At 36.3% G+C, this 23,325-nt stretch overlaps 1 protein-coding gene across 3 annotated transcripts; it reads right to left on the reverse strand.

Moving 5' to 3' along the window:
* Positions 1-1,814: 1,814 nt before the first annotated feature.
* Positions 1,815-23,319, reverse strand: FGFR1OP2 (FGFR1 oncogene partner 2). 3 transcript variants are annotated; one of them, XM_061417569.1, is made up of 7 exons: positions 23,039-23,272; positions 15,153-15,289; positions 12,464-12,581; positions 11,261-11,403; positions 8,831-8,944; positions 6,135-6,248; positions 1,815-3,963 (listed from the first exon to the last, which is right to left on the reverse strand). In XM_061417569.1, the coding sequence occupies exons 2-7, from the start codon at positions 15,285-15,287 to the stop codon at positions 3,826-3,828; spliced, it is 762 nt and encodes a 253-aa protein (XP_061273553.1). In that variant the 5' UTR covers positions 15,288-15,289; positions 23,039-23,272; the 3' UTR covers positions 1,815-3,825. The 3 variants fall into 3 exon arrangements, with proteins under 3 accessions (XP_061273553.1, XP_061273555.1, XP_061273554.1); XM_061417570.1 differs by lacking the exon at positions 1,815-3,963 and adding an exon at positions 3,973-4,306; XM_061417571.1 differs by lacking the exon at positions 8,831-8,944 and having other exon boundaries at positions 23,039-23,319.
* Positions 23,320-23,325: the final 6 nt, after the last annotated feature.

Here is a 23,325-nt window from a genome sequence, read left to right on the forward strand (position 1 = left end):
TAGTTGTTTTACGTGCAACTTAGTATTACGGTTCTTATGCAAATTTAGGCACTTATTTTTTCCTTCCTGTTGTTAGAATCAAGCCACAGGATATAATAAACCTCACTGAATGGGTATCAATAATTTAGATTATTTAAAAAACTAAATTTAACTCTTTTCCTGTTGTATTTAGGTTGAATCCAGTTTAACTAAATCATTATCGTAATGTGGCTTTAGCCAATGGAAGCAGTGGTGATGCTGAGAAATGTTAAGATTCTGATACACAGTTGACCCTTGAATAACAGGTTTGAATGGATTTTTTTTTCAATAGTAAATACTACAGCAGTACATCATCTATGGTTGGTTGATCCACAGATTCAGACCTTCACAATACAGAGGAACACTGGATATGTTATACTCAGATGTTCAACTGTGTAGAATCAGCACTACTAAACCCCGTTATGGTTCAAGGGTCAATGGTATTTAGAATGGAGATTCGACAGGATTTGCTGATGAACTTGGTGCAAGATTTAAGATGTGGAGTCAAAGATGCCATCAAGGATTTTGGCTCTAGGAGTTGGAAAGATGGAGCAGTCATCAACTGAGATGGGGAAAAATACAGAGAGATTTGAGAGTCAGAAGGGAATTCAGCTTTGGACACCTTAAGTTTGGTATTTCTCTTAGTCACAGTTGGAGGAGTCTAGAGTTAACGAGGTCTAATGAGAGCTGTAAATGTGAGAGTCATCTAGCATATAGGTGGTATTTAAAGTCCCAAGACTGGATGAGATCAGCAAGGAAGTGAGTGAGATTCAGAACAGGAATGAGAATCAAGCCCTGTGGTTCTCTGTTAAGAAATCACAAAGAAAAGAACAAAGGAGAATGAGCTGCAGCCAGTGAGTTAAAAAGGAAACATCTCCTCAAATACCAATTAGAAATTCTTCTTCCTCAACAGTTCACTAAAAATTGTACTCTTGTTTTACTCTGAAAGTCAAAAAAGGTAGTAGTCACCACAAATTAAGGATCTGTGATCTTCCATTCATTAGAGTCAGTTTAGGAACACAACACTTTGGAAGATATCTTGATGTTAATATCAATTTGAGCAGAAAACATTTTATCTGTGAGCATGTACATAAGTGGTTTTTCAGAATTGTATTCCTTTTATAAAATAAATAATACGGTAGATAGATGATAAATAATAGATGATATATTCATTTCCTAAGTCTGCAGTAACAAATTATTACAGGCTGGTACAGGCTGGGTGGGAAGCTTAACAGAAATGTCTTCTCTCAGAGTTCTGAAAATCAAGAAGGCCATAAGCCTGGGATCAAGTAGAGCGGATCCCTTCTGGAGGCCTGAGGGAGACAAGGTCATTCCATGCCTCTTTCCAAGCTTCTGGAGGCATCTCATAAACCTTAGGGTTCCTTGATGTGCATAACCCTCTGCCTCTGTCTTCACGTGACTTTCTCCTTGTGAGTTTCAAATCTCTTCTTTTCCTATAAGGACACTAGTCATTGGATCTAGGATTCATACAATATCCAGGAGGATCTTATCCTGAGATCCTTAAACCTGTAAAGACTGTATCTGCAAATATGCTCACATCCATAGGTAGAGCAGTTAGTACCCGGACATATCACAAAAGACATTTTTAAACCCACTACAGATGATCCAAAGGTCTGCAGAATCAGCACTAAGTTGCTGGCCAGTTCCCAAGGAATACAGGTAGAAGCTGTTGCTAAGTACTAATTTTGTGGTAAGGATAAACAAACAGCCCTAAAAAAATACCTACAAGTAAGAATAAATATAAGTATTGTTTTCAAATTAACTTGGAGACCATACCAATTTTAATTACTCATCTTTATTGATAAAATAGGTTCCTAGCAGTACATAGTCTCAGACATAAATTTAAGGGTTCTGCTTAAAAAAAAATGTATGGGATAGAACACTGTTGCTATATAATAAAGTACATGTTTTTAAACACCAAGTTCTTAAAATAATATCCAAGTAAGAAGACCAAGAATAAATTAATTCAACCTATTTATTTATAAAAATAATTATTTGTCAAGTAATGTTTTATAATAGAGCTGCCCCAACAAATTGCCTCAGACTTAATTTCAATTGTGTAGCTTATTTTAATTCTGACTTGGGATAAAAACTCTATGAATGCGCCATCAAATTAAAGGATATTTTCCCAAAAACCAATAGAGAAGTTTAAAAATAAAATTTATTACTTGTTTATAAAATACCAATCAAGGCCTCTGAATGAGAAAATAAATCTGTTTAATGTTTGGGCCCATTGTCTATTCAATCAGTCTCCTCAACTATTCCAAACTTAAGATAAAAAAATTCTGAAGTGAAAAGCAGTTTTTAATTTTACCATATATGAAATTATACATAAAAGTTACCATGTGATTATTAACAAATTATACACTCCAAAGTAGAATGTTCTATCATGCATATTTTAATATATATTCAATATAAATGAGTACAGTATATTTAATAGTATTTGACATTCTTACCTTTTTTCTATAATCATCACGAAATACGAAAATTTTAGATTTTGATTGATGTCACCACATTTCTATTTCTAGTGGCTTTTAAAAACTTACATATTGGACATACATTTTGTAAAAAATAAAACAAATACTTATAAATCCAGATTTCCCCCTCTTCCCCTGGCACTCCCCAACCCTTTGACTGAAAGGTTACAAGAAATATCTTTTGCTTATGTTTATGAAAACCAGATGGAGCTTTAGACCTAGCAAAAAAAATTTTTATTTTAATTTACTGTTTCTGTATCTCTTAAGAGCAATTACTTAAAAAAAAAAAAAGGGTTCTGAGGCAGAGCAATTCCCAATTTACTGTGAAATTACCATACCTAGCTTGCTATATCAAACATTTCAACTGTTAGCTAAATGAGCTACATAATATCCTTAAAGATCAACCAGAGAAGAGAAAAATCTCATCTTCATTACTGATTTAGAGCCAAAACTTATTCAAAGAAGTAGTTTAACCTACTAAATATGTCTCTTATAAGCTCTTCTTTCTTAGAAAGTAGTATTCCTTCTCTTTCATTCCTGAAATGATATCTCATGTACTTAAGCAAGTCATGGACAAGTGTCAGCTCACTATGATGATAAATGAGCTCAAATTAAATTATCTCTTTTATTTATGGTGCATATAAAACATTCCTAACAGCCTTTTAAACTGAACTTTGTTTGACAAAAATTTAAATTAATGAGAAGGTCGATAGGCAATCATTAAAGCTGAAGTCTCATGGTACATAAGCTATTTGTTAACTTTCACCAAATAGGAAGAAAATAATTCAGTATGATGATTTTTCCATTCACAATACTGTGGCAAAATTTGTATATTAAAATTGGGATATTTTTTTATGAATTCCAAGACATTTGTTGGGAATATTCATGTTTATCTAAATGTCAACTGAAAGCCAACAGCACTGCTGAAAGCTCTTGTTAGGTTCAGTAGTTGCTGTGAAAATCTTTAATTCTGCCAATTACATTTAATTGGCAGAATTACAAAATTCTTGTAATTCAAATTTTGTAATTTTGTAATTATAAAAATTACAAAAATCTTGTTCACCAATTAACAAAGGCTTAATTTCTACTTTTCAATTATATTTGGAATAAAGTCTATGACCATTAACTATGTATTTTCTCATTGCTATCTTTTAAATGTCCTTGCCAGTGCACTGTACATATTACAGAAAAACAAAACAAAACAAAGGGTCACTTGAGATGGATTTTGCTGTTAATTCATTCACTTAACAAGCCAGTCCCAGTGAGTGTGCTGGAACCTTGTAAGAAGTTCACAGATTTAAAAAGCTCTTCAGCTCTTCCTCAGACTGAGGTCACTACTGGTTACTAATGCTGACAAAGATGTACTTTCTGACACATCCTCTTTCCTAAGGTTCAAAAATGATTCTCGAGTTATTTGAAGAATCTCTCTCAAGCCTTTATTTTCTTGCTATAAGGAAGGAAACAAAAAGAAGCAGTCAGCACGGTGGCTATAATAGTAAAAACATATCTTAAGAAAAACCAAACATATGAAGGTATGATAAATAAAAGCAAGTACTGTAACTGGCAGAAATGTATTAAATCAGTGGGTCCCCAACCTTCTTGCCAACAGGGACCAGTCTCATGGAAGACAATTTTTCCATAGGCTGGAGGCGGTGGGTGGGAGGAGGGAAGGAGTTGGTTTCAGGATGATTCAAGTGCATTACATTTATTGGGCCCTTTATTTCTATTATTGTTATTACATCAGCTCCACCTCAGTTCATCAGGCAGTGGATCTTGGAGGTCAGGAAACCCTGTATTAAATGATATATGCCTTTACCAACTTGAATCCAGAGAACAGTTTTTTAAAGAGGTAGGGATTACGTGTTCAGTGTCTTCCACCACTGTGAAGGCTTTTTATTTATGCAGCTTCAATTACAGAACTTCAGAAACTGCCTTATTTTATAACACAGTATATATAGATGAAGAGGAGCTTTCCTGGTGGCTCAGTGGTAAAGAATCTGCCTGCAATGCAGGAAACGTGGGTTTTAACCCCTGGGTTGGGAAGATCCTCTGGAGTGGTAAATGGCAACCCACTCCAGTATTCTTGCCTGCAGAATTCCAGGGATAAATGAGCCTGGTGGGCTACAGTCCATGGGGTCTCAAAAGCATCAGACACAACCGAGCACTTAAGCAATGCCATAGATGAAGAAAATAACATCTAGATTTTTATTTGTGTAAACTCAGAAAGTCTGTGAATAATACCCTGGGGCTAACACCTCTTAGTACTTTAATACTTTTATTATTTTCCATGATAGCATGGAATTCAGGGCAAGCCTGGTTTGCTTTCCTTGTTTTCCTTTTCCTTTGTTTTCCTTGTTTCCTTGCTTTCCTTGATTTAACAGCAGCAGGCTGGCTGAATATATTGTGCTGTTTTTTAAGAAGGAAAGTAAGCGACCAAATTGAGCGCTAGTAAATGACTTTGCCCTTATCTTCTAGATTAGCTACTGTAAGTCCATGGGGTTGCAAAGAATTAGACATGACTGAGTAACTGAACTACTGTAAGAAATTTTTAGACATTTAAAAATAACTATCATAATTTATTCTCTACAGCCTTGTCTTTCTTTCTAAGTTTCAATGGTATAAAGCAGGCATCAGCAAACTATGGCCGGAATTGAGGCCTGTTATTGTACATTAAACTGTACTGGAACACAGTTGACTCCAATCTTATTTTGTGTGTGTATGGCTGGTTTTTCGTTTCAGTGGCAGAGCTGAGTACCTACAACAGAGACTGCCTGGTTTTCAAAGCTGAAAAGATTTATTATCTGGCCTTCTACTGAGAAAGTTTGTTTGCCTTAGTCACAAAGAATGAGAGAATTCTGTACAGTTATAAAAATCATTTTTGGTCCCCTATAACCAATTTCTCCACCATGATTTCAAAATGAAGGTTTTAAAATTATAAAGGGCACCTCTTCTACCAATTTGAGCTATTCAACAATGGTGCTTTTGCTACCACAGAATAAAGGACAGATGCGATAAAAGCTTTTATGTGAAGTGTTAGTTGCTCAGTTGTGTCTGATTGTTTGCGACCCCATGGACTGTAGCCCTCCAGGCTCTCTGTCCATGGGATTTTTCAGGCAAGAATACTGGAGTGGGTTGTCATTCCCTTTTCCAGTGGATCTTCCGACCCAGGGATTGAATTGAGGTCTCCTGCATTGCAGGCGGATTCTTTACCATCTGAGCCATCAGGTGGTAAGAAAGTTTTTATATCCCTAGAAAAATACAAGTGGCCAAAGAATATTATTTGTGGATTAAAAAAAATTTCCCCCTGCATCATTGTGATCTCTGATAAAATAGAGATAGTTTAACAAATTACTAAGCTGAAGAATTATATTCACCTAATAACAGAAGCAACACAGGATCAAAAAGTCAATTTTCTCAGTGACTGGTATAAGTTTATTACTGATCTTTGACTCCTACATTACTATATAAATGGTCTTGCATTATACACCCAAATAACCAGTACCCAGATTAGGAAAAAGAACATTACTAGCATCCCAGAAAGTAAATATTTAAAAATGAGATATATTTTCTGGCATAGATCTTTGTACAAATAGTTTTCACCTACATGTGCTAACTTACTTCAAGTTGAAATATTCGTTCCTGTTCCTTGCAACCCTGTTGCTCATCAATTTCAATGGCTTTCCTCATTACTGCTGCCATTTCAGTTATCTGGTCAACATGTGCTTGTAATTCCTAAAAAAAAAGGAGATGGAAGCTGTAAATCAATGAAACGCTTAAAAAAAAAAACTCTTCTTTTTATAAAATCTACATTACCACTTGATATGAATGTTAATACCTTTACACTGCCATTTAACATAAACTTAATATATCAAACAGGTATTTACAAGACTGTTGACTGAAGATAAATGTCCTTGTGAAGTCAGATTTCTGTTAGGACTAGATTAAGGATAAGCAGCACAAGATATCTAAACCCACGAACAGGAAAAATACTCATTTCACATTCCTCTCACCACAAATGATCAGCAACATTTTCTTTTTCGTACCTACATGCCCCATGACCAAACTAATGGGAAAGATACACATTCAATATCTATTCCTTCCTGAAGTCTTCATGATTTATAAATATATCCTATGTTATCCATCCCTAAAAACTGATCTCAATTCAATCTAGAATCTTTTCCAGACTATCATCTTCACTGACAGCAGGACCTATACATTGCTTGTGTTTCCCTATTATTTAATGTTAGGTATATAATAGATGATATCTTCTTCCCTTCGCTCAGTAGTGTCCGACTCTTTGTGAACCCATGGACAGTAGCCTACCAGGCTCCGCCGTCCATGGGATTTTCCAGGCAAGAATACTGGAGTGGGCTGCCATTTCCTTCTCCAGGGGATCTTACCAATCCAGGGATCAAACCCAGGTCTCCTGCATTGCAGACAGATGCTTTACCGTCTGAGCCACCAGGGAAGCCCAATAGATGATAAGTATTGAGTAAATAATAAGTACTGAATAAAATGAACAGAGTTCTGCTTTTTTTATTCTTTTTTGCACACCTATGGTGTGCAAGCACTATACTAGGTGAGAGGAATGGGAACATTTCTGTTAAGAGAAATGTTAACAGAAATGTTCCCTGATTCCAAAGAGCTTACAGTTAATGAAATGAGATGGACAAAAGGTTTTGTAATTTCTCTGTTGTTTATAATCAGCAGGGACACAAGACTAATACTTTTTTAAATGAATAACTTCTATAGACCATTGCTCACTGGCAACTGAGGCTTACTCTGTTATACTAAGGCCAAAACTTAAATATAGAAGTTGACAGTTTCCCACATAAACATGCAGTCTCTTAAATAGTTGTATATATTCTATTTGGAAAAAGGATTTGAACAAGACTCCTCAAAACCTACAATACTAGTAAACTGTGGAAGGAATATAAATATTCAAACAGACAACAAATAGGAATATCTTTAGCAAACCACACGTTTAATATCTTAAGTAACAAAAATACAGATCCTTATATATTATTTTAATATAATCTATACAAAGCTAGTACACAGGAAGAAGGCAAAATAAACTACACTGTATAGTGCGGTGCTATTTAAATTGAAATTACTTGAAGTCAAATACATTTTAAGAAATTAACAATTCAGCCCCTCAGTTGCACTGCTGACATTTAATAGCCACATGTGGCTGGTGGCTTCCAATTTGAATAGCACAGATAAAGAACATTGCCATCACTGCAGAAAGTTCTATTAGACAGCTCTGGATTAGACTATGATGGTAAGAATGATATCAAGACAAGCAACTGTCATGTCCTATAACAATTAAAAAAATAATAATTACAATCCCTCCTACCATAAAGGGAGCCTAACGTTTAAAAGCAAGTCAAGTACAGGTAACTGCAGCAGCAAGTCGGATAAGGATAATGAGTAAAAATTTTTAATACCAACAGCTTTCTCAGTTTATGATTTGATGTCTTATATGGCAACTACAAGGAAACAAATAATCATTTGCTTCTAAAATGGAAGAAAACAAGAAACTACTTTTTTCAGGACAGTCTGTTCTAACAAAACCATCATAAGAAAAAAAACCTCAATACAAACAGGAGGGTATTTTTACAGGCTGGTTCCTGGATGATCCACTTATTACAATAAGATCTTTAGGGAAGTATCATAGATCTCTTAAAAGGCACAATATGGCAAGACCTGTGCTTTCAAAATGTTTTAAAAGCAAGAAGTGCTAGCAACAAAATCTTTGCACTCTCTTGAAATAGCATTCGAGGAAAAAAAAGACAAAACACAACAGACACAATGGAGAGGCTGCTACTATACTTAATTGTAACACCTAAACAAAGGTAATTTTATTTTATTGTGAATGCAAATTAAAGGACTATAAACTACGGAAAATCTGAATTAAAACAGTTCATTTAATTGACTAAACAAAACTTTTACAAAGCCAGATTAAAATTACTGTCAAGAAAATGTCTTTGATGTCCAGAAAGAGGTAAACCATTTGAAGCTTCCTAAAATTTTGCAGCTACAGTTAACTAGAACAACAAAATGAAAGGCTGGCCTAAAGAACCTTCTAAAGCCTGCAATTACCTAACAGGCTATGTATAATGCAATATACAGCGAATTCATGACAGATTTAAAGTTTCTACACTGAGTATTTTTGCAAGGCTATCAAAAGCATAGTGTTTTTTAAAAGCAATTTCATTTATTTGCTGATTTAATTTGGGAGAATTCAATGTAAAAGAACTTTTTAAATGCCCCCCCATCCACACCCCCAAAATTGACTGTTTTATTTAGTGTACATTCTGATTTGCTTCCAAGTGCCTCCTCTCCAGTCCATGTTGAGGTGCTTCAAGGATGTGTCGAGATGCACCAAGGAAGAATCCTTCGGAGCTGTTACGATGCACCATGTCAATCTGTAGTACAGAGTCATTATAATGTTAATACGGACAATATCCGTAATTTAAAAACTGAATGAGTGTTAGTTCATGCGAGTTAGCCAACTGTTGGAAATGTTTGTTTTTTTAAGATTTCCAAAAAGGTAGTAGTTCAAAAATAATGTAAAAATGAGTGTTTGAATGAAAATGAGTTCTCCTCAAACTTTTTATTGGCTTTTAAATGTGTGCTCAAAAACTTCTAGGTGAGGGCAGAATTCTGTTACGTAGTCTCAACAGAGCCTCTTACTCCAAAATGCTGTTAAGTGCAACTCTGTGTTTTACCCAAAAATGTGTTATAAAATTATTTTTGTGTTTAGGTGTATCAGAGCACTAGTACCTAAACATATCCTGGAAGCTCATATTTATCGTGCAAGTTTCTCTGCTCACCCATTTCTGCTTGTTAAGCCCCCAAATTAATTCGAGGCTAGATTTAGATGGATTTACTACCTTTCCTTGCCACTTTCCTAGATTCTCCTCGTGAGAACTAATCTTGCTTTCTCTAGTACTCCAGTAATAATCCAGATATCTATTTAGGATTCATCACATCCTACCTTATGTTAGATAATCATGTTTGTATCTCTATCTCCCAATGCACTGAAAGGTCCTATGGTAGAATAATAAAACTTATTCATTCATCTCATTAGGATAACTAAGCCAGTGCAAGTGTTAATAAATATTTGTTTGAATCAAAGCATCTCCTTTTTGGGAAAAATCAAAATCACAAACATTAATATGTATTAGTTAGAATTAATAACAAGTAACTGAACTGTTATTTCATGGAAGGCAAGAATCAGCACTTAGAAGAAGAATTTCATCTGCATAATGAAAAAGGATGGCTTACAGCTATCTTAAGACATGTTTAACTTGCTAATTAATAAAACAGCTGTAATGAATGGTAAAATCTAATGTGTTTTAGAAAACATTTGCTTCTGATATAGCTGCTACCACAAGGGACTAGCTACCTTCAGTATCTTATTCTTAAGCACTTGCTTGCCAGAGTATTCTCTGTAGATCTTAAAAAATTTGTTAGGTCGTTAAACACAAGGGCTTTTTGGAATGTCTCAAGAACATACTTATTTTACCAATAATTTTAAGTCAGTTCATATTTGTACTTAAAAAAACCTCTTAAATTACATATTCAAAATAAAATGTTTTTATAATGATATTAACAATAGATACATTTTATACTCAAAAGATTGCCACTTAACAATCCAAGGTTCCTTTTGGTTAGGAGATAAATAGCATAATTACATAATATTAAAACCACATTTGTTAATTTATTATTATACTATTTGACACAAGAGCTATTACTAACTTCCTTAATATGGAAAGTTGAATTTACATGTTAAAGCAATTTACTAAATATTTGTTTTTAGTAGAATTAATAATAAAAAATACCTAAAAGCACCAAGATGGAATAAATATTTTAAAGAATCTAAAAAGTGTTTTAATAATTAAGATAAAAATACGTTGTAACAGTCAATACTTCTTAGATAACACTCGTTATAACTAATAAAAAACAGTTAGCTCATCATTATCCAATAGAGATAATGGCCTTGTAATCACAATCTATTCTAATATTTTTCACACCAGCAGTTAAAAATCAGTTTAAAATAAAATGTAAATGGTAAAGGACTATTCTATCTTTTCATAGCAGCTGCTAGCAAACACAGGGATCGCAACTAGTAAGATGAACAGCAGAAACAATGTTGATTTCTAGCCAGTTCAGCTCTGTCTCTAAAAATGTTGTTGAGTGGTATGTGATGGAGGATGGGATGGGTGGGAAGGCAATATATAGCATATTGTTTCTTTTCCTCCCCCCACCCCTTGGTGCTTCCATTAATAATCAGGAGTATCTATAGTCTGGATGAATTAGCCTCATTCAGAAGACAGTCTTAAAAACAAATCTAACTTTAGCTGTTTTCGGATTTTTAAAAAGGTTTCTGGCATTTAATTTTCATTTTTGCAACATATACCAATTCACAAGTTAGAAGAAATATTTCTTTGAAGCAGGTAACATTATAATTTTGAATAATTTGAATTGAATAGACTTACCTTTATTTCCCAAATAATGTTTACTTTATGATACATATTATAAGCTACTAGGGAAGAATGGGAGTTTGAAGACTAAATCAAACAGAAAATGACACATAACATGAAAAAAATAAGGAGAAGAAGAAAATGTCAAAAAGAGAAGTATTCAATATCATGTAAGACACCTGTGATTTTTTAAAAATCTGAACACAAGTTAATTGATTGTCCTTTTTGCAAATTATATTTACAGAATGGGATTACCTTAGTGTGTTGCTCTTTTAACTTCATTATTATTCCTGGATCATCTTTTTTGCTAGCCATTAGCAATCTAAACATTTGCTCTCGATACTTGCTCATTATAAGTTCCAAGGCAGATTGATGTTCTTCCAGGGATGTACGTAATTCTATCAAGAGTAACAGCATCTTTTATTTAAACTTGAGTTTAAAATGCACAATGTATTCTCTTCCACATCACATTTTTTAAAACTTATAAAGGGGGTATTAGAATGTTTCATAAAGAAAACATGAGGTACAAAAATCTAGCCATATGGAAATAAAGGACACCAAATGGAGTCCTTTATTAGTTTTCAAAATAACCATTTTAAGCTCATTTTTTTGAGAATCACTTTAACAACTATTTACTGAACAACAACTGAGTGTCAGATCATGCTCTATATTAGGAATACCAAAAGGCCATAGAGTTCAGAGTCTAGTGGAGAAAACAAAACATAAATAATTATAACGCAATGTGGTAAAGTGCAGAGTGGAGCTCTACCCTAATACATATAAAAAGTCTGTGAGGAAAAATTGGTGGAGGCTTCACAGAAGTATAGTAGTGAGATGAATGTACGTTCCTTCAGTTGAAAATAAAGGACAGGGCATTCTAAGCAGGGAGGCATGGAAGTGGATGGTATGTTCGGGACCTTGTTCAGGGTGGCAAGAGCAAAGGTCTCATGGAGAAGGGAGGTATGGGAAGAATACGAAAAAGAAGGCTTAGAGTCAGCTCTGAAGGCCTCTGAATAAGGAAACAGCACACAGTGAGGGTTCTTAAGAGAAGGAACAACATGACCAGATATGTTTTTGTAAAATCAGTCTGATGACTGTGCTGAAGATGGACTGGAGCGGAAAGAGACTGAAATCAAGGAGACCAATGAGAATACTTCAGGCCGGAGACTATAAACACCTAAGCTAGGGGCCAAAGCGGTGGGACTGCAGAATGAAACTGAGTTATTTCACAGGTAATAATTTCAGTGGTACAAATGGATATTGAAGGTGAGAGCCTAAGATGATTCCAAGTAAGGCAGACAGACAGAAATATACGTAATTGAAGCATAATGGACTAGAAAAAGTAACTTTAACTGGCTATTTTCCCATTTAAAAAATATTAACTGATCTGAATTCAATAGTGCAATTGGAGATTAAAGCTCACTTTTGATATGCTATAACAGTGATAATATAGCTTGCCTTTGTTCTCTTGTTGCAATTCTCTGATTTGTCTGTTTTCTTGCTGGATTCCCATAACTAATGTGGACCGTGGCCGATGTCTTGCAACTTCATTAAGTTCTTGAATTTCTTCTTGATACTAATGAAAAGATTTTTTTTTCAAGATGTAAGAAAATATATTTGAAAATACGTATCTTACATATGTGTATATATGTGTGTACATTTCGTAAAGAATTTTTACAGCTCAACAATAAAAAGAAAAAGAACCCAATTAAAAAAATGGGCAAACGACTAATTTCTGAGGATGCAATGGACATCATGGTGTCTAAAGTTAACAATACTATATTATATATTTGGAATTTTCTCACCACATACAGTAATTACATACAGTAATTATGTGAGGTGACAGAAGTATTAACTAACCTCATGGTTAGTAGGTAATGTTCCACAATATATACATGTGTGTTGTATACCTTAAACTTACACAATGTTGTACATCAAGTATATCTCAATAAAGCTAAAAAAAATGGGCAAAGGATTTGAAGAGACATTTCTCTAAAGATGATACACAAACACATGTATATGTTTTTGTGGTCAATATAACACATGAAGATACTTAACATCTTTAGTCATTAAGGAGACACAGCTCAATATAACAAGTAGATAGCACATGACAGCCACCAGGATGACCTTAGTCAAAAAACAAGTAATAACGAGTTTAACAGAGGATGTGCAGAAATTGCTAACGCCTATATATTGTTGACAGGAATGTAAAATGACGTAGCTGTTTTGGAAAACAGACAGGCAGATCCTCAAAAAGTTAAACACAGAGGTATAAGACCCTTCTATTCTACAGCTAGGTATATACCCAAGAAAACTGAAAATAGATGTCCACATAGAAATGTATACACAAGTATTCACAGCAGTATTATACATAATTGCCCCAGAAGAAAAACAATCCAAATGTTCACCAACCAATGAATAGAAAAAGACAAGGTGCTATATCCTTACAATGTATTAATATTTAGCAATAAAAAGGAATGAAGTACTGATACATACTAGAACACAGATGAAACTTGAAAACTTTAAAAAACCAGTCACAATAAGTCACATACAGTACTATTCCATTCATACGACATGTTTAAAACAGGCAAACCTATAGACTGACAGATTCATGGTTGCCAGGAACCAGGGAAAGGGAGACTTAGGAGGCAGCTCTAGGGATAATGAAGTGTTCTAAAATTAACAGTGATTATGGTTGCAGAGCATGTGAATATACTAAAATTCAATCAACTGCACCCTTCAAAAGGGTAAACTGTAGGGGACCTCCTTGGTGGCCCAGTGGTTAAAACTCCACGCTTCCAGCAGATGTGGGTTTGTTTTGTGGTTGGGGAACTAAGATCCAGCATGCCATGTGGTGCAGCCAAGAAATTTAAAAATAGGGTAAATTTTATGGTATGATTCTTAACTCTGGTTGTCAACCTCCCCCCCCGCCCTTTTTACAACTCAATACAAGATATGTATGTTCACTGGAATGCATGAGTCAAGCTAGACAGGGAGGTATGTAAAGTGTTTAGGGCAGAAGAGTTGCAAAACAAAATATGGGGCTGGCCAAAAAGTTCAGGCTTTCCCATAAGATGTCATGGAAAAGCCCACATGAACTTTTTGGCTAATCCAATAGGTAAACTTGCTTCACTTTTTCAGCAGCTTTGTTAAAATCAGTACCCCCAGGTTGCTGCTTCCTTTTACAAAAGAGATGTGCTTCACGAGAGTACGCTATAAATATATATTTTCCTACAGTGATTTCCATCATAGTTTCAGAGATTATATAGTTCTCTTAAAGTTAAAATCTTAACTTAAAGTTAAAATCAAAAGAGGGCTTAAAATAGTAGTTCAACTTCACAGCCCACTGGAAAGTTCTTATACACAATGGTAAGGATAACAAGAAGTGAAGCCCTTTTCATTTCTTCCTTAATTGGCAGCAGTAAATGAAAAATAAGGTAGCAAGTATAAATGAATAGGGCTTCTCAGGTGGCTCAGTGGTAAAGAATCCATCTGCCAATGCAGGAAATGCAAGTTCAATTCCTGGGTTGGGAAGATCCCCTGGAGGAGGAAATGCAACCCACTCCAGTATTCTTGCCTAGAAAATCCCATGAACAGAAGAGCCTGGTGGGTTATATAGTCCATGGTGTTGCGAAGAGTTGGACACGACTGAGCATGCACACACACACAAATGCAGTAACTGCAAAAGGTGAAAACAAGATACTGCTTTGCATCATCTTCAAAAACTATTATTAAACAGCACCACCAAAATATTCTTATAAAAATATTTCTACATTATAAAAATAGCAGACAGAACAAAATATGAGTCACTATTAGTAAAATATATTATCTTGTCTTTGTCAAATGTATTTAGACCCAAAAAAATTCATGTATTTTCCAAACTCAAATCTGCATCACTGTAGGAAATTAAGTGATCAAATCTACAAGTTTTAGAAGATATATATATAGACACATACATGTCAGTTGACCTTGACAAAATTATATTTCAATCTAAAGTAAACTAAAACACACAAGTCAAGCTACTTTTAAACTTCAGAAAACATTAAAAATAAAATACTAGTTAAGCAGAAGTTTGTACTAAAAGCAACACACAAATGTCAATGACTGTCTTTTAAAAATAGAATAAACAGGGGAAAAAAAATCAAACCTGCTTCATAGCTTCTACTCGCTTGTTGAGAGCTGTGGTTTGCTCAATCAAAGATTCTGCTGCATCGTCATGGTCTCTCAACCTTTCAACAAGGGCTTTAGCATCAGCAAGTGCCTTCTCAATGGTGCAACTCATTTCTAAAGGAATACATAGGATTAAAAATGAAAAACATTCAAAAGAAAGCTGGCATATCGATCTTATTTTTAGTTCCACTTTAACACACATTATGCTTAAGCTACACTTGTTAGCGAATCGTTCAATGTCTCAGGATGAAAAACATCTAAGAACACCTGTGGTTTTGATTCTGTTAAGATGGAACAAACTTAAAAGTAAATTTATAACATTCAAAAAATTATACACAACATATATAAATATATATAATTATATATTACATATATACACATATGTGTTTATATATATATATAAAGTTTGAGAACAAAATCAGAATGTATTTAAAACACCTTAAATATACAGTGGGGACAAAAGTGTACATTCACTAAATACATTTTATGTTATATAGACTCCTCTATCCATAGGATTCTTCAGGCAAGAATAGTGGAGTGGGTTGCCGTTTCCTTCTGCAAGGGATCTTCTCAACCCAGGGATCAAACCCATGTCTCCTGCGACTCCCACATTGTAGGCGGATTCTTTAGCGCACTGAAGAACTGATGCTCTTGAACTGTGATGTGGGAGAAGACTCTCGACTTGCACTGCAAGGTGATCAAATCAGTCAATCCCGAATATCCACTAGAAGGACTGATGCTGAAGTTGAAACTCCAATACTCTGGCCACCTGATGGGAAGAACTGACTCACTGGAAAAGACCCTGATGCTGGGAAACATTGAAGGCAGGAGGAGAAGGGGACGACAGAGGATGAGATGGCTGGATGGCATCACCGACTTGATGGACATGAGTTTGAGCAAGCTCCGGGAGTTGGTGATGAACAGGGAAGCCTGGCATGCTGCAGTCCATGGGGTTGCAAAGAGTCGGATAAGACTGAGCAACTGAACTGAATGTTATATAGAAACTGTGCTCTTCATGAGGGCAATCCCTATCTTGCCATTTGTGAAAAAAGGTCGTTTTATTATTTCGTATTCTACAGTCAGTGACTGTCAGGTCTCTGACCATATGACCCTTCCTAGCCTCTGCTTGGTCAGGTGACCTCAGACACCACCCACAAACGTACACTACTAACCAGCCAAAGCGGCCTCTACCTGTCATGCTACGCTAAAGGATCAACCTCCTTCTGGAGGAACTTCAGCTTCTCATATAAAAATTCTTAATAATTCTAACTCTTGCACTTTCCTTAGTAAATGGCAAAGGAAGTGTTAACTTAGAACAACACTGGCCATTATGGAAAACTTCTGATATGTTAAAATCAATAACTAAAATGTATAAAAGGAGCTGAAAAACTAGGAGACAAAACATAACACAGCCAATAGTTAGCTTCTTCAACTGATATGCTGAGACCTCAAAACAAAATTTTTATTTTAAAATCTCTCAAAAACTTTTAACATTCTGACACTTATCACTCTTGAATTTTTCTCTTTCTACTGTTTTGCTTTATTTTCTGTTAATATATGAGCCACCCTTTAAGATTTTCTCAAAAAATAAAATTACCTTGTAATGTTTCTATGTCATAAGCCAAATCTATAGCAATTAAATTAAAACAGGTGTAGAACAAAGTTAAGGGCTCTAATTAAGGATTTTCACCAACTTTAGGAAGACAGAATTTGCTACAGAATATAGGTCTTCTTAAGATACTACTACATGGGACTCGTTAGGTTAATTGTTAGCCCCTCAGATTCAGAAAAATGCAGCAAGAGATTTAAATAACCCAACTGTGTAACATTTTAAAAGAAATAAAATACAACACATCCCACCATTTTAGCAGGCTTTCATTAAGATTATATCTAGCAAAGATTCAAAATTGCAAACTAAATAAAGATGAAAAAAGATTCAAACAGCATTCGTGGTTGTACCCAACAGCTGAAGCAGAGAGTATGTTGTCCTGTTTTTATAAACAGGTTCAAAGCTGAATAAGAAGGTTCAATCAAAATAAAACTGCCAATTTATAAAATGTTCACTATATGACCAGACATTTCCAGAGAGCTTTAAGAATTAAGTTGGAAATTAATACAACTTCTGTCTCTCTAGATAAAACAACCAAAAGATTTGTCTTCAAAGATTTAGGAGATTTAGATAAGGGCACTTCAAAATACAACAGCAAAAGGGCCACTAAAGGAACCAATTCTTACTATAGGTTAAAACATGAAAGGACAGTCATTAAAATCTAAGATGTCTTCCAACAAGGCCTTGCCCTTCTGGAATTACCGAAAATTAGAGCTAGGCAATAATACAGCTTTCTCATTTATATGGGGCTCACTAAATCTCTATGAGTGACAGAGTGTTAGTCGCTCAGTTGTGTCCGACTCTTTGTGACCCCACAGACTGTAGCCCTCCAGGCTCCTCTGTCCATGGGATTCTCCAGGCAAGAATACTGGAGTGGTTAGCTACTTCCTGACCCAGGAACTGAACCCGGGTCTCCTGCATTGCATATTCTTTACCATCTGAGCCACCAGGGAAGCCCCCATATCTCCATATCTCCCATCAATTCCACTAACTACAGAACATCAGATTTTTTAGAGTAAAATTACATTTAAAAACAGAAAAAAATGTCTTACAGTAAAAATAACTGGTTGCAACAGATGTTGAAAGAAAATAAAAAAGCAAAGTCTAGAGAAAGCTGTCACCCCACTCCAGTACTCTTGCCTGGAAAATCCCATGGACAGAGGAGCCTGGTAGGCTGCAGTCCATGGGGTCATGAAGAGTCAGACATGACTGAGTGACTTCACTTTCACTTTTCACTTTCATGCATTGGAAAAGGAAATGGCAACCCACTCCAGTGTTCTTGCCTGGAGAATCCCAGGGACGGGGGAGCTTGGTGGGCTGCCGTCTATGGGGTTGCACAGAGTCGGACACGACTGAAGCGACTTAGCAGCAGCAGCAGCAGAGAAAGCTGTAAAAGATTTGAGAGAAGTTTATCTTGATTTAACAGAAAAACTCAGGTATGAGGATCTTGACATGTAAATGTCCCAACATGTAAATGACATTATTGGGACTAATATCAGAAGAAACCTCTTTATGCTTTGTAATAACATGACATCTACAAACAATAGCTAGGATGTTTCCAAATAAAATGCACTGAAGTTCCCACACAGCATGAGGTGACAAGTGACCGAATACCTATACTGTAATTCAGTAAGCTGCCCTCTCCCCATAAGCTATGCTCTCAGAATTCTGTGGGCAAAGGAATCTGTAGATTAACTGAAACAGAGCCCTGATCTAGATGCAATCTTTTCAGATAATGATAAATCTTTCTTTCTGAAATATGAAAAAGTTAAGCTGTGTCTGGGGTTACCAACTTGACAGCAGGTTAGACAGGGAGATATACGGGCTTCCCTGATGGATCAGACGGTAAAGAATCTTACCTATCCTCAACGTTTTGCCTTTATCTTTAGTTCATTTGCTGTTTATTTGCATGTGTGGAAGATATCTAATTATATTTTCCTTTTCTCATAGAGACAACCAATTGTCTCATTTCCCATTTTTTGGACAGTACATTTCACCCCCACTGAATTTTACTGCCACATCTGTTGTGTTTTCTCAATAAATGTATTGGTATGTTTCTGAGCTCTCTATTTCTGGATCTATTTATCTATCAGTACGCTGCCTCAGCTGTTAAGATTCCAACTGTTGGTAGCTTTCTGAACCTAAGGGATACAACCTTATACCGAATCTTGCTCACTGGGATAACTGTTATCCCCATTTTATCAATGAGGAAACAGACTCAGGACTTGAACAGAAAGGAGCAGACTGACAGCACCATGCAGCAAGGAAGGAGCCAAGAGACTACCAGAAATAGAACTTCTGATCCCAGTCTAGGGATGTTCATCAGCCAAGATGGCTCTCCAGGGCTCTGCCTGCCTCTACCTATATAAAAACTACCGTGGTGTCCTGGGTGGAAAAACAAAGCAAATTCCTTGATGCTACTCCACCAATGAGACTTCCAAAATATTATATAAACTGCATTTCAAACCAGCTGTAGAAAATAAATGGAAGTGTAAACGAAGATGAAAAAATAACAAATTTCTAATATCCTCCCTCATAACCAATAAGAAGCCTAGCACTTATTTTAACCAGTCATCACACTTAATCTGTAAGACTGTTAAAAAAAAGAAAACAGGCCCCAAATGGAGTCACTTATGCTAAGCCCCATATCATCAAACCAAGACTTAACTTACAGTTTTGGCCTCTTCCAGAAATGGAACCTTAAATCACTCAATCAGGAATCACTGTGAGGTCGCTTGCCTGACAGACCCCTGCCATCCCCTAAAGGAAAGTGACCTTGTCACATCCAACCTGCTTTTTGCTAGTATAACTTCCTTGTTCCTTTTCCTGTAACAGTGTCTCATTTTGTACAGCTCCTTGGAACTCCCTTTCTGCTAGGTGGGGTGCTGCCTGATTCATGAACTGTTGAACAAAGCCAAAAAGATTTTTAAACTTTACTCAGTTGAATTTTGTTTTTTAACAAGACCAACTAGGTTTTTTAAAACTATAATTAACATCCACTTAAAAAAACATTCTCTAGATTGCATAATGAAATACTCCTATCAAAATGAACTACATTTAAAATCTGTTTTGTAACTATAAAAACTTATTTATTCAGGGGAAGTGTTAGCTACTCAGTCATGTCCAACTCTTTGTGACCCCATGGACTGTAGCCCACCAGGCTCCTCTGTCCATGGGATTCTCCAGGCAAGAATACTGGAGTTGGTGGCCATTCCCTTTTCCAGGGGATCTTCCCAACCTAGGGATGGAACCTGGGTCTCCTGCACTGCCAGCAGATTTTTTACCATCTGGGTCACCAGGTAAGCCCAATTCTATTCAGGGTAAAGAATTATAAAAAGCAGGTAATTAAAAGCATACTTTTATTAGCATTTTAGATAAGCAGTGACATAAAATTTCTAAGAATCTGCATGTTTATTTCCTGTATGTGAAACCACAGAAAAGTTTAAAATATTTTATAATATGCATTTACTTTGCCACATTTTTGGAAACCACTGTGCTTCTCTCCCTCCCCGAGTCCTCCCTTTTCGTTGGTAACTGCAGTGGGAGGAAGATTTGTTTTCCCATTCTCCAACAAGTTTTAAATTAAAAAAAAAAAACTCCAATTAAAAAAAAAAAAGATATTCTCAATTTATGTTTTTAAGTGTGCATCTTAACTAGTCAAACTTAACTAGTGTACTTACTTACATTATCTTCTACAGGTAGGTTCAAATTGCAGGTAAAAATTTTTTTAAGCAGTTCCTGGTCCTACTCTCCTCCACCCTCCGCCCCCCTCCCCCATGTTAAGCACATTCTCGCCCACTCTACCAACCAAAGATATTTGCAGTCAGACTCCTGGCAGAGCATTCAGAACATTCTGCTGCTGATAAAAACCACCACCCACCCAAGAAAGAAACTGCCAGCTGTTTACTTTTAGACTTTGGTTAAGAAAAATTTAAAGAAATTAAAATCATTCTCCTTTCTCCTTTATCCACAAATCCATTATCCTATACCTGGAACCACAGAGAAATACTGTGACCACTGACATACCACAGATGTGTCTATAAATGTCACCAATCTAGTTTAAAAATTTTTATTGTTCGGGCAGGTGCCTCTAAAGTTACTTTGTAGAAAATATTAACTGTCACCCATGGAGGTACAAAAATGAAAGGCATAGTTATGGTTTTCTTAGAAATTTACAGAGATCAAGGAGAAAACATGTAAATTATAAATTATGTACTTTTAAAAAGCACCTTACACACATGTCACTGTATTTGAAAGCACAAAAATTTTTCACTATCCTTGAAAATAATGGAATGAACACATTTAGAGTTTTATGAAGCAGCTTTTTGAAGAAGATGAATTTTTAAAGTTAGAAGAAACAGAATTTGAAAGCAAGGACACAGGTGAAGTTTTTTTTTTAATTACATGTTTCCTTGGAATTGTGACTAAATATAAGTTCATATACATATATGTTCAAACAAGTATGACAATTTAAGAAGAAACTAATCTAGCCTAAACCAGTTATTTCTAACCTATGGCCAAGGAATCACTGGAAGGGTGGCACAGATGTACATGCACTAAGCATGGTCTGTAGTCTAAATATTTCTCTCATACCTATATATCCCACCAGTTTTAATAGACAGAGACTGCTAATAATAAAATACAAAATCATGTAAAAGCATAATAGCTTCGTGCCACGATGCACAATCTCAACTAACAGATACTAAAAATACAATTACTTGTGTGTTAGTGGTACAGAATTCCTCATACTCAAAACTGGTCGGTGTTTTTTAAACTAATATATAAGGTTCCTCTGGCTCTAAAATTCTACATTTTTTGAGGATGCTAAGGACTCCTACTTGATGAATCTTCAGAACTATTATATTATAAATGGGGCTTCCCAGGTGGCTCAGTGGTAAAGAATACACTTGCCAATGCAGGGGACTTGGATTAAATCCCTGGGTCAGGAAGATTCCTCTGGAGTAGGAAATGGCAATCTGCTCCAGTATTCTTGCCTGGAAAATTTCAGAAACAGAGGAGACTGGGGGACTATAAACCACAAGGCTACTAAGAGTTGGCCAGTGAACAACTAAGCACGCACACTCACATTATAAATAAGTATACACATGTATATATTAATACAAATAATGCCTGCTATGTGCCAAGCAATGAATTAACTTTTGCTACAAAGATGAGTAGGATGTGATTCCAGACTCAAGCTCAAATTGGCACGAGACAAGATACCTGAATAAATAATGTTATACAATCTAAAAGTTCTGTAGAAATACTGTTTCAAATGCTTTGGGAGAGCCAGTGGTACTACCAGTATCACCTGGGGGAGCCGGAGAAGACAATGGTCTATGAATTAGATTTTGATAGGTGGTTTTATAAAAAGGAAGAGGAAGCATTCAGGACAGATGGTACAGCACATACAAAGGCAGAGAGCTGTAAAAGTGCTTGGCGTGTTTGGACAACAGCAGTCTGGCGTGAACGAATATTGAGGTACTGGCAATATAAAACAGAAAAGGTAAAAATGGATTGGGACAGACAGTAAAAGGCGCTATGTGATACGCTTAACAAATAGGACTTAATTCTGTCAGCGGTAAGGTTATTGAAAAAGTTTCAAGAAAGGATTGACATAAACAGATTTGTATTTCAGAATGGTAACCAGGGGAGGAGGATGGTGGGGAAATCATCTGGTTTTGAAAGAAGAAATAGCACAGTGCAGTACAAGCGGAAATACAGTCAAGGATGAGCCTTGGGTTTCTAGTGCAGACAACTGGATGGATACCAGTACTATTATCCGAGACCGGATACAGAAGAAAGGTAAGATGAAAACCAAGAAAAAGGTAGGATTCTTCAGAGGGCAGTTTAAAGACAGTTGGTTATCCGCGAAGAGAACTCGGAAGAGTAATATTTCTTGAAGGGTGGTTTCAAGAAAGGGAATGGTTCTTACGCAAAGAGGTAAATTGAAACCTGAAAAGGAACCCTCTTCCATCCCGGCAGACAACCCCCACCCCGCCCCGCCAACGGTGAGCTGCCAGGTGGGCTAGGCAGGGAGAAAACAGAGAACAGAGGTGTGTCCACACGGGTTAGGGCCAAGGCTTTTCATCGAACTTTCTGCACCTGAGTTCCGGAAAGAGGTGCTTAGAGCTGAGAACAGGAAGTACCGCGCCCAGGAACGGGCAGCCGGTGGTTCAAAAGGTGGTGCAAAAGGGGAAGGAAAGCCTACGACTCGCTACGCCCGCTCGTCTCCCAGGACTGATTCCACTTACTCTGGTCTCAATCCCTCGCAGCCGTCAGCTGTGGCGGTTAGGACTCAAAGCCTCTGCCAACAGGGACCTATGCACTCAAGGGAAGAGACTCCTCCCGCCTGTTCAGCTTCCTCAGCGAGCAGACGCAGAACCCAGAACAGGCAATGCAGGGCTGGCTGCGGGGATCCAGGGGTTCGTCCCCATCACTGGCAAGGAGAAAACCTCCGGCGACCGCCTCCGACCAGCGCTCTCAAAGCGCTTTAACCTCGCGAGACTTCCTTCCTCGCGTAACGGTGGGGGGTTGGGGG

Source organism: Bos javanicus, chromosome 5, assembly GCF_032452875.1.
Source record: "Bos javanicus breed banteng chromosome 5, ARS-OSU_banteng_1.0, whole genome shotgun sequence".
Classification (NCBI taxonomy): Eukaryota; Metazoa; Chordata; class Mammalia; order Artiodactyla; family Bovidae; genus Bos; species Bos javanicus.

Coding starts and splice junctions, on each gene's coding strand:
- FGFR1OP2 (XM_061417569.1), bottom strand. CDS start 15,287: ATGAGTTGCACCATTGAGAAGGCACTTGCTGATGCTAAAGCCCTTGTT. Junction 6,249..8,830: donor ACTTGGAAGCAAATCAGAAT/GTACACTAAATA, acceptor CTTTTTTTTTAG/GAATTACAAGCACATGTTGA. Junction 3,964..6,134: donor AACGAATATTTCAACTTGAA/GTAAGTTAGCAC, acceptor CCTTCCTTATAG/CAAGAAAATAAAGGCTTGAG.